This window comes from Falco cherrug, chromosome 5 (assembly GCF_023634085.1).
Source record: "Falco cherrug isolate bFalChe1 chromosome 5, bFalChe1.pri, whole genome shotgun sequence".
Classification (NCBI taxonomy): domain Eukaryota; kingdom Metazoa; phylum Chordata; class Aves; order Falconiformes; family Falconidae; genus Falco; species Falco cherrug.
Window position 1 is genome coordinate 2,508,533 of NC_073701.1, and position 11,632 is coordinate 2,520,164.

Genomic DNA, 11,632 nt, shown 5'->3' on the forward strand with positions numbered 1-11,632 from the left:
TTCTTTCACTTAGGATATCCCATTTTTGCCAGAGCCAAAGTTTTCAAGACTATATTTTCTGCTGCAGGAAACAACGGTCAAGCTTGTGTCTTCAGCAGACCCCCACACCATTTCTCTCACAGTTTACTTTTGCTTTGTCCTGTAAGAGCTTTTCATGCGACTCTGGGCAGAGCGAGGAGTGGCCATGAGACCCTGCTGAGAAGCAGCAAGAGCATTCCAAGGGCTGCGTGCTCTGTGCTGTAACCTCCTAGGGTTGGTTGTTTTCATTAAAAAAGATAAATTATATATACAAAAGTTATTCCAAAGGGATTCTGTTGAACCTTGCTTGGCTTCAGACATCATCTACTATAACTTGCTTGGATTTGTCTGGATTTGACATTGTGCCTACGTCTCTGCCTCATAAGAAATTTAATATTATGCTCCAGAAATGGTGTGCTGAGGCCCTTCCAGTGTCCTGTGGTGAACAGGCTAGAGCCAGCAACCAAAATTCAACACTGTTCAGGCCCCAGCGATCCTGCAATAACAGGAGCTCTATTGACTTTAGGAAATCCTCTCATTGAAACATTTGTAGTCTTCCCGATTTTTGTTTTTTACCTCCATTTTTCTGGCTAAAATGGTGGGCTTCCACTCAGCATTAAAGAAAGACATAACCTAACCTGTTCCCCCCATTATAGCTTGGGTTCAGCCATCTCCAAACAGGAGACTAAAGTTTTATTGCACAGTGTTGCTGTGGGCTGAAGCCAAGACTAACATTATGGAAAAAATGCTCAGGGGAGCAAGAGAATACTTTGGAGGTAGCTTAGTTTCATCCTGAAGAGTCCTACACGTGTGAAGCCCAAAACCAGCTCAGAAGCAAGAGGTTGAAAAAATTGCTCCTAGAGTTGTTGTAACAGACATGGGTGCTGCTGGAGTGAGACCTACATTTGCATGTGAAAGAGTAGAGAACAGTAAACACAGATTTGATCACTTCCACTTAATAAATGAGGTTGCCTTGCAGAGCAGATCAAGGAGTTTCCCCGCAGCTATAACAGATGGCTTTGGTCTGAGGCAAGTGACTCATCACACAATCCCAGAGGAAGGTATGGGTGAATTCCAGTTCTGGCTCCTTGCCTGGAACCAAGCAAGTGCAAATGCCATCCACACCTAGGCTATAAGACACCCATTCACTAGGAGACAGAGGAACCCAAATGTATCAAGCTCTTTGGGCTGGAAAGGTCTTTACTAGAGAGTCACAAAGTTTAAAGCACCTAATTGAAAGACTTCTTTTTGCTAAAGTTTATTCCCCTTCCCTTAGGTCAGTCAACTTTTTCCCATCTGCAATCATGAAAGAAGGAAGGGTAATGACGTTAGCAACCTTCCGCGATGGCACACAGCCTCTCTCACTCATACACCAAGGATAATTTTTTTATTCATTACCCCTCAGATAGACTCCACATAGGGAACAGTCACTCCAGAGCTACACATCCTCACCTGGCACAGCTGCTCAGCAGAGAACCCACAACTTAATCTGCTGCAAATTACAGTTTACAGTAAAGCTGGGCCATATGGGAGCTGAGACTGGGGCTCTGTTCCTAGTCCTGGCAAGGGAGGAGGGGGAAAATATCACTCACTCTTTCTCCCAAAATAGGTGCAGCCCACTGCTAAGCTTTTGAGCTCATCGTATAGGTGCAGCCCACTGCTCAACATCGCAACCAAGATGCACTGCACAAATGTCCAAGAGCTGTGTCTGGATTGCAGCAGCCTACAAATGGAAAATTGGAAACTTGTTCTCCTAGGAGATACCTGGACTATATTTAGAAAACCAAGTATCTCCCAAATCATGTATTCAGCTGACTCAAGCTCCAATTAGGAGGAAGATTTTTTGTTGTCTATGACAGTATTCTTCCTCATGATACCCTCCTGCACCACTTAGGACCTGGTACAGGAAATATCCACATGCACAATATTAGTGGCATTTGTGTTTCCAACAAATTAACCATTACCAACTGCCAGAGCTTACAGTGGTATAACAAGTCATTCACTTTGAATTCTTTCAGTACTCCCACCTGCACCTTTTTCTTTTTGGAAGCCTTTGTATTATTGCAATCATGGAAAAAAGCAATTTCTCTCACTTGCCACATAAAGCCTTCTCCAGTCAATGATAAATCCAGCAGAAACATTTTACAACTCTTGTTCAGTCTTCTGTGCAGGAACACACTGTGCAGGCAGCTGCAGCAAATCAGCTCTCCTTCCTCCCTCCCAAGTCGGGACATGTTGAATACGTGGAATTGGAGATGCTAATGAATGTGCTCATTTTTCCCCCATGCTGGATGTCTCCAGTTTAAACTATCCTAAAATAAGGTAATCCTTTTGCCCAACTAATTTTTCATCAGACTTTTAATAGTACACTTCTGCCTTTACTGTTAGAGCATGGGTGCATAGTGACAGGTGCAACAGCTGGGTTTATTATTGTAATTTTTGCACTCACAGTTAAACATTAAACAAACAGCTGTGCAGAGAGGAAAAATTCAAAGTGCAGCTAGGAGGAAAAGAGAACTAGAAAAGCAGTAAGACTACCCCACAACAAGTGAAGACTTTCCACCATGAGGAAGGAGTTTGTCATACCCCTCTGTCCACAGGCCAACTCTACAAGACCCTTGCAGCAGAGATGGCTGTGTTTCTCCTCAGCACAGCTTTACTTTTACAGCTCCGCCTCAGGAGTTAAGGCCTAAATCCTAATTGCCAACTATAAAAACCCCCTGACAGCTCTCCTGCCTCAAGAGACAAGGTGAAATGGTTCTGCACATGGAGGGGCGTTTCTTCACACATGCACAGAAGAGACCTGGCAATGTATATATGCATAGTTTCAGCTAGGTGACTTGATCAGTATGTAAGTATCCCTGTTTTCATTTTACATACCCAGGAGTTGCACAGAAGGGAAGCCACTTGCCTAGCTCATCAAAGCAAAGCAGCTCTGCTCCAGAGCCCCGAGTTCTACTTTCTTCACCTTGTATACATCTGCTCGTGAATAATCTCATAGGTCTCGCTTTTCCCCTTCCCTCATGCACACAAACCTGTATCCCAAAGAGTAAGGAAGATTATGTGGATGAAGAACATCCTCTGAGATGAGGCAAGCACAACACATTTCACAAAGTGGTAAGTCTCCAAAGCACCAAACAGGAGTAATGGCCTTGCTCCCTCCTCTCTCATTCGTCATTCAAGCACTGCTCTGTGCAGCTGCATTTTGAGATATGCCCAGGCAGCCATAGCACATGAGCAACCAGAATGTTTACAGAGGGCTGGCGGGTCACAAGCCAGCCCTCATGCCTTGTCCTTGACTTCAGGTTGTCCCTTGCTTTGTAGGCCTGTCCTCACGAGAGAGGGAAACAGAGGGGCAAACAGCAGAATTCAAAACATCAGGAAAACAAATCCCTGTTCAGAGCCAGACCACTCCAGACCTGGCTTTGCTTCAGAGTGAAAGCAATTAAACTCACCCACTGCAGCCCTTCCACATGGAGAATGCTCTTTTTATTCAATTAAGTTTCCTGTAACTAAGGTTAATAGCCCATGTGGCATCTGCCTCAAGGTATCAGAGGCTTCTGGCTGACCTGCCATCAGCATTGAGACGGGAGGAGACTGAAAAGACAAGGAAGAGCAGAGAGCTCGCAAGTGGCAGGCAACTGGCAAACACTGGCTGACACTCCACTCGCTAAGAGTTCAAGGCTAAAGACTGCAGTGAAAAGCAAGGACTAGTATACTGAGATTTTGCAGGACTTGCGTTCCTTCAGAATATCCAACAACTACCCAGAGGACAACATACCCCTAAGTATGTTCACAACTCTTGCACCAGTGAAACCTGCCCACAAGAGCACAGTAGCAGATTAAAGTCAAGATTTCCACCACTAAGTTTCTAAACCTTGAGCAATCCTCATTAACAGGGAGATGCAGGACCACCAGAACAGATCAACCTCTACCTCTGACCAGCCTAACGAGAGGAGACCCAGCCATGTTTGCCTCTCATCAGTGCAGGGCTGCAGCTGGGGAGGGGGCTGCACACACCTGCAGCCAATTATCCCAGTTAGGCCAGCCAGCTTCTGCAGGCTTCTGCTGCTTCAGCTCAGGAATAGCATCTGTAGGGCTTCTCAGTGAGGAATCACAGAATGGTTTGCGGTGGAAGGGACATTTAAAGATCACCTAGTCCAAACACCCTGCCATGGGCAGGGGAACACCTTCACTAGATCAGGTTGCTCAAAGCCTTGTCTGACCTGACCTTGAACACTCCCAGGAATGGGGCATCGACAGCTTCTCTGGGAAGTTCGCGTGTCTCACCATCCTCATCGTAAAAGAACTTCTTCCTTATGTCCAACCCAAATCTACCCTCTTTCAGTTTAAAACCGTTGCTCCTTGTCCTGTCACTATAGACAGCTGTAAAAAGCCTCTCTTCATCTTTCCTACAAGTCCCCTTTATATATTGAAAGGCCACAGTAAGGTCTCCCTGGAGCCTTCTCTTCTCTAGGACTTTCTTTGTCCTCAGAGCCTCCTAGGACAGTCCATCTTTATTTAGGTGGTTTTTCTCTTCCAATTTTTTTTTCATAGCAGAAGGCCCTCTTTAAGCACATTCATGGCAGTGCTTGGAGAAATCTGCATTAAAAAAATGTTGGCCTCAAACCTGACGTTTCCCTTCTTAGATATGCTCTTGACTAGCTCAGTATCTGCAGAGCTTTCACATTCCAGCATACAGGAACATGGAGATTAAACCTCTGAAGTTTCCACTTGAACACAGCAGTTGTCTGGACAGGATGCCTCTTCACAGCCATGGGAATGACCTAGCATCTGAAAGTAGCCATGAAGCAGAAGATGCATTTAGATACCTGCAAATACCACCAAGCAGCCGTGTACTCCCTCTCTGCCTCCTCCCACTCTGCTATCACCCTAGTTCTTCAGGAGGGAAAACTTGTTTGTAGGTGTCTGGCAAAACACGTGGCTTCAAAGAGCACATTATCGAAGGAACTAGATTCATTTTAACTGAAGCCAGAACTCATGCTGTCTGCTCACAAGCCCCAGACAACAGGCCCTCATTGTAATACCCAATCCCTGTAACACCTGAGGAAGCCTAATTTATACCTCCATCTACAAGGAGGCTTATGCCCAAAGCGTGCTTTTGGCCTTCTGAGTTCAGTTGGTGACACTCAACAGTTAAGTAAAGCTGGGCGCAGTTGCATCATAGCCTGGACACACAACTCCCCAGCCCCCCCATAAATACCAGGTGCGTTTTATTACATAGTAACAGACATAATAGAAAGATAACTCTTTAAAGGTCTGGATCTTTTCGAATTTCAGACTAAAGCAAAGCAAGAGATTGAGTAACACCACTTCCTCCTGGCACCCCAACCCCCCTTTATCATGCTCTCTACCAACTCTGTTGATATTGAAGCATTAGAAATATAGTGTGGAAAGCAGTGTTTTCCATTTTTTCCTTGTCCTGTGCAACCGAGGACAGAAAGGAAGGTTCAACTGCCCGGTTCACCATCTTTTGGTACATTAGATCTTACCAAGCAATTAACACCCAATCCAAACAACGGGGGCAGAGTTTCCTAGGTACCACTTAGCTACTTGAAGTAAACACATCAAAAAGGGGGGAGGGGGAGACCCACAACAGCTGTAGCATACATAAATGACAGGTTTCCTTCCTCCATCAAACAGCCCCGCAGTCTCCTTGCATCACACTTCACCTGCACAACAGCCCTGTCTCACCTCCTGGGCTCCCAGGAGAGAGCACCCTGATCCTACAGAAGCGCTCAAGTGTGAAAAACGGTATTTTAGAAGGGTTATTAAGCGCACACACACCTTTTTTTTTAGTTTTTTTTTCTTTTTTTGAGGTACTACTGTTATCTTCGTAATTCCCTTCTAGACTTTAAATCCATTTTGCTGCTAGGAGCGCTGGATACCAGTTCCCCCGTCCGGGTGGTGCACCAGCCCGCTTGCCCACCCCGTGGGACGCCGCCACCCTCTCGCCCCGCAGCCCCGGGGCGCTGCTCTGGCCGTGCCGCTGAAGCTCCCGGGGCGGGGGGGGGGGGGGGCGAGGGCACTTTGCACCGCGGCTGCCGGGAGAATGCGGGCAGGACCGCGGACGCAGAGGGAGAGCCCGGCCCGCTCCCGCACAGCCGCAGCGGCGCCGGTTCCCCCCCACCCCCGGCCGCACCGGCGGAGGGAGGGCGAGGGGAGCACGGTGCATTTCCCCGCCGCGGGGGAGCCGGCGCTCCGGGGGATGCTCATACCTGCCCGGGCTCGCTGCTGTAGGCGAAGGCGTAGACCCGCTCCGTGCTGATGTTCACGGTGCCCCGGTAGACGCGGCCGAAGGTGCCGGGCGCGGGGCTGCCCCCCGCCGCCGCTGCCGCCCAGAGCAGGGCGCAGAGCAGAGCCCCGGGCACCGGGGCCGCCGCCCCGGCCATGGGCTCGTCGCTGCCGGCCCCGCGGGACAGCCCCCGGCCGGCTGGCCAGTGCGACAGCCGGGCTGCCTCTCCCCGGTAGGGCGGGCGCCAAGCCACGTTATTTGCAATTTAAATAACCGGCTCGGCGATACGCACGGGAGGCGGGGAGGCAGCCCCGGACACCGCCACCCCTCGCCCGGGGGGCACCGAGCAACTCTCCCCCGGCAAGGACCCTCCGCCGGCCGGCCGGCGGGGAGGGAAAGGGAAAGGGGGGCTGGCCGGCCGGCGCCGGGGAGGAGGGTCTCCTCCCTGTGCCCGGCCCCAAATTCTGAACCGGCCTTAGCAGGCGGTTGTCAGGGAGCTTTTCCCCTTGCCTGTGAGCTTCGGGGTACGCCGGCATCGTCAGGCACGGGGGCTCGGGGCCACGGCAGCAGCAGCCGCAGGGCTTCAACACCCCCAGCCCACCCAGTCAGGGGCGTCCTCGCCGGGTGCTCCCCTGGCTTGCTGGAGCGGTGGCTTGTACCTGCAATGCATCTTGCCATCCCCAACCGTTATATTTGGCTGCTCATAACTTTGGGATAAATGCCCTCATCTTTTAGTTCAGTCTGGAAGCGTGAAAGGCTGCAGCAAAATGTCATCATGGCTTGGTGCATCTTACATTCTCTGAGTCATTCGTGAAACTGCTACAAACAATACTCCAAACCTTTTCAGGAAGATGGGAGTGGTAATGTTGGGCTGTGAAAGGGCCAGGGGTCTCTCTCACGGCTTAACTCTTCTGTCTTCTGTTGAAAACACATCTGGCGAATGTGTCAGATTCCATGGTGGAGGGATGCACTTTTAAGTTTGAGAAGACAGAGTGTTACTAGAGAGCAACTGGGAAGGTTTTTCAGACTGAGGATGATCTTGCAGGAGCCACGGTTTTATAAAGCCAGCCTGCAGTCCCCAACTGAGGTGGCTCTGGCCACAGAAGTTTTCCAAGTTGTGGATTTTATTTTCAAGACTGAGAGATTTCCTGAGGGTCACTTGTCATCTTTGGAGGAAAAGTTGCAAAGCTCAGCAAAATGAGCCAGCATGTCTTATGCTGTCATTTTGATCTTCAGGCCTCTGTGTGATCCCTGGGAAGAGAAAAAAATAAAACTGTCTGTGATTTCTGTGTTCATTTTGAGGCAGGCTGCCGTTCAACTTGTCTTTTGTCAGAGTCCCAAGAAGTGGCATTAAGGGCAAAAAAAACCCATTTGAGATCTGCTGGAAGATGGACACTCCCACACAGTTTGCCTTTCAGCCTGGAGTATCATGCTGACCATGGAGACCTGTGCAATGTCACCCCTGATCTCTTGTGACTCAGTCTTGCCTCTTACCAGGACATGGTGTGACCTGTCCTGGGGAATTTCAAGCAGTGGTGGCACTGGGAGGCTTGTGGCTTCCCTTCCCCACCCTGTAGAGCCCAGGGCTCCCTAACCCGACAGCTCCTTTCTCACCCACTACCCTCTGCAGATGCCCAGGTCCCTCTGGCAGGGCTGCCAGCCCCCTACATGTGCGTGCTGGAGGGAGGAGACTGGGGAGCACTTCTCCCAGGGAAGAGAGGCTTCAGGCAACAGGAGGAGATATGGTAAAGCAAAAGCAAGTCGGGGTCATGCCAGGTTGCTCGGATAGATGTGACAGATGGCACAAGGCCAGTATTCTGCAAACCGAAGTAGCTCTGGCAGCTGCAAATAAATTTTGTGTCATTTGGTGCTGTGTGTGTTTCAAGTTGGGAGATCAGTGTGTCCCTCTTCGGTCCTGTTGTCTTCACGACAAAGAAGTGACTTTTCATATAGTCCACGCTTTCCAATGCAGAATTACATCTTAATTACTTGCCCTGAGTGGATGTATATTTTGATATCTTACCAAAGACTACACATTTTTAACTCATTTTGAGAATTCAGTTTTTCTTTTCGAAGTGCAACACTTCCTTCTTGTCTTTATTGAATTTCATCTCACTGTTTTGAGGCTGGCTCTTTCTGCAATTTAGCAAGGTTAAACCTTTGTTCAAATCTTTGTCTTCAAAGTATGGTTCTGCTCAAATTGGTGTTATTTGCAGAAGTTCGAAGTCAAAGGTCAATTTCACCCTTCAAGTCACTAATTGAAGTAATCAATCCTAGCAGACAGAGCAGATCTCTTAATTTGGTATACCTTCCTATTGACAGGAAAATACCCACTGCCACAGTCTGGAAATTGTTTTTCAGTCACATACCCCTCTCACGTGAATACCATCTTATGAGAGTGGTGTTCAAGGAAGTGCCAAAAGCCCTACTGAAATAAAAATATATTTCATCTGTTCCTTTCAGCACCTGCTAAGTCGGTTATCTTGGCAAAGAAATAAATTAGGTTACTTTGACATGATTTGTTCTGGACAAATGCACACTGCCTGTTTCTCATCACTTTATTGTTATTTAGTTGCTTGCACGCTGATTGCCGAACAGCTTGTTTCATTATCTTTCCAGGTAACAAATGGAAGTTGGCTGGTTTGTAACTCTTCATTCAGCCCCTTTGATAAAGATGGGTAGCCTGTTTTCCCTTTTCACTCCCTCCTGGGTCCTGTTCTTGAATGGCAGCGTGTATTTTGGAAGAACTAGACCCTGTAAGAGAAAAAATGCTGATCCAGACAGACCATGGGTCTGGGTCAGTGGAGGCGGTCTGGTGTTCTTGTATTTGCCACAGTCTGGGGACAGCAAGGGACAGCTGCTCCCTAAGGGGCAGGGAGCTGAGCGCCGTAACACAGCCTGCAGAGCAGAGAGCTCCCTGGCCAAGGCCCCATCCCACAGGATCCAAGCAAGGCAACCAGGGCAGGCATGGAGATGGCAGCTGGAGCCAACAGAGAATCCAGATCACTGGACAACTCCATGGTGATGGGATAGGTCTGAGGTCAAGCTCTGAACATAAGTTAGCAAGTCAGGTTTGGTGACAGCAATTAGGGACGGACACAGCCCTGATATCAGCAGGCAACTCCATAGCAGTGAGGCAGGTCTGAGGTCAGGCTGGGAAGTTGGTCAGCAGGTCTGGGTCAATGGGACACAGGCATGGCCAAGCACCAGAACCTCGCCTGAAATGCAGCTCCCATGGGAAGGGGGAGGTCAGCCCTCACCGAGGTCTCCCCGCAGCCCTGCCTCCAAGGTCACTAGAGGGAAGGGGGGCAGCCCTCAGCTGTGCTGTCTCTGGGTTGGCAGCAAGCCCAGGGTACCGGACCTCCAGGAAGGGGGACGATGCTCTCAGGGCCTTTGTCTCTGGCTGTGTGTGGGGCAAATATTTCCTGACATGGCCCATTTTCCCAGTATAAGCAAAGCCCAGGGTTGTGAGTGTCTCAGGGGAAGGAGGAACTGTGCTGAACCAGAGGCTCACAAGAGCGTGGGGGTTTTTTGTGGTTGTTTTTGTTTGCTTGTTTGTTTTTTGCTATAGCACAAAAGTAGAAAATCTCATTGCTATTGGGAAAAAACACAGTAAAGAAATGTCAGTCCTCCTGGTAACCAGGGCTGCATAAAACATCCAGGATAGTGAAAGATCTTGATTACAAAGGAATTCCCCAAATCATACTAGCTTGTAAGGGGAAAAAGAAAGAATATGAATGTATAATAAACCAAATTGTTTGGAAACCTGATGGATTAAAATCACTGCTGTTTGAATATGTAGTCTCCATCTTATGTAAGCTCTGCTGCAAGTTAATAGATGCTGTAGATGCTAGCTGGCTTCTGCAGAGATAACGCAACATTTTCAGACTCTGCTGTAAATGCAGTGTGAAGAACAACAAGAACAGAAAGGTAGACAGGCTTTTAAAACATCTGATTGGACTGGCTCCCCATTTAGGTGGCTGAAATGTTTGAGAATAGGCTGACTGAATGAGATGTCTTTGGTTTGTATTATATTTGTTTGTATTAGGTATTTAACATTTGTATTAGCTTCTAATTAATAATAGCGGAGAGGTTTATGAGGTTTCAAAGTGGATGACGGATGGACCTAGTTGTGCCTTTATCGCTTTCTTCTTTGGTAGACCTTGTTCTTCAAGATAATTTGAAGCCATGTTAGGAGAGATTTCCAGATGCGCCCTTGATCTATACTTTTGGGTTCTAAATTTTCAAATAAACAAGAGTAGTAACTCCAGTGCATTGCCTTGCGCATGTGCCTAGGATCAAGGATTTGTTTTGAACTCTGATGTTCAGTTTCAGGTTGCATACAGTATCTATGTTTAGTGCTTAGATGGAAATTGAAGTTCGGGTGCAATCTCCAGTACAAAAAAAATCAGACTTAAGCCACATTTACAGCATTTCAGCATAGGCAACAGCTGATAGTATTTCTCTGTCACTTTTTTTTGTCCCCTCATAATTTCAGTTTTCTGTTTCTTTTTTGTATCACATGCAACACAATTCCTTCCCTCAGCACATTAACCATTAACAAGCACCTTCACATGAATCTTTTGACAGTGATGTTGATAAAGCCAGAATTAGATTAATGAGGACCTTAAGCACCAGGAAATCTTTGGGAAAGGGAAATTTTCTCCTTAAGTAAGGAGGGAGTTTTAAATGAAGGGCTGATAAACCCTATGTCTTCACTTTCCAGCTCCCACAGACAAAATACTAAGCTCACACCGTAATATAAATTGTTAACTCTAAGCTTTCAGAGTAATTTCATCTTGTCTTCACGTATGTGACAGCAAAGTGGAGAATCTGTGGCATATTCATGGGGCAAGTCTATAAGAAATACGAGTGTGTAAGTGTCTAAGAAATATCATGTATAAGCTAAATGACTCGTTTAAGCTGCTCTGTGGAAGCCAGAAATTCCTTATGGGTAGGGAGGTACACCCTTCCTCAGTGGCACAGCTAATGAGATCTGTTTGTTAAAACACAGCCAAGGGCCACACTTTAATTTGATGTCACCTTAATTTAATAGGTTGTGTGACATTCTGCTCTTAATCACCCATAACAGGATCTGAAATACATTTTTGCATGGGGAAATTTCCAAGGCTTCCTCAGAGGGTCACCAAGAGATGGCTGAGGAGGGTATTTGCTGTGAGGAGGGATATTAATGAGTGAGTGCAAAAATTAAGGCGAGAGGTGGAAGACATGGATGAGGGACAGTGCTAGGAGTAGCTCAGGTGGATTTTCCCCGGGGAGTGTAACGAGCCCCGTCAGAGCTGTCAAGGCAGTGCCCTGTTCGGGCGTGAGGGCTCCTCAGCACCCCTGGGGTGAGGA

General features: G+C 47.8%; 1 protein-coding gene across 2 annotated transcripts in view; it reads right to left on the bottom strand.

Moving 5' to 3' along the window:
* Window positions 1–6,601, bottom strand: part of SIDT1 (SID1 transmembrane family member 1) — a 47,929-nt gene extending 41,328 nt beyond the window's left edge. Inside the window, exon 1 of one of the 2 annotated variants that reach the window (XM_055710729.1) lies at window positions 6,258–6,601. In XM_055710729.1, the coding sequence (XP_055566704.1) occupies window positions 6,258–6,431 (174 nt within the window). In that variant the 5' untranslated portion in view covers window positions 6,432–6,601. The remainder of the gene's footprint in view (window positions 1–6,257) is intronic. The other variant, XM_055710728.1, reaches the window with a different exon arrangement.
* Window positions 6,602–11,632: the final 5,031 nt, after the last annotated feature.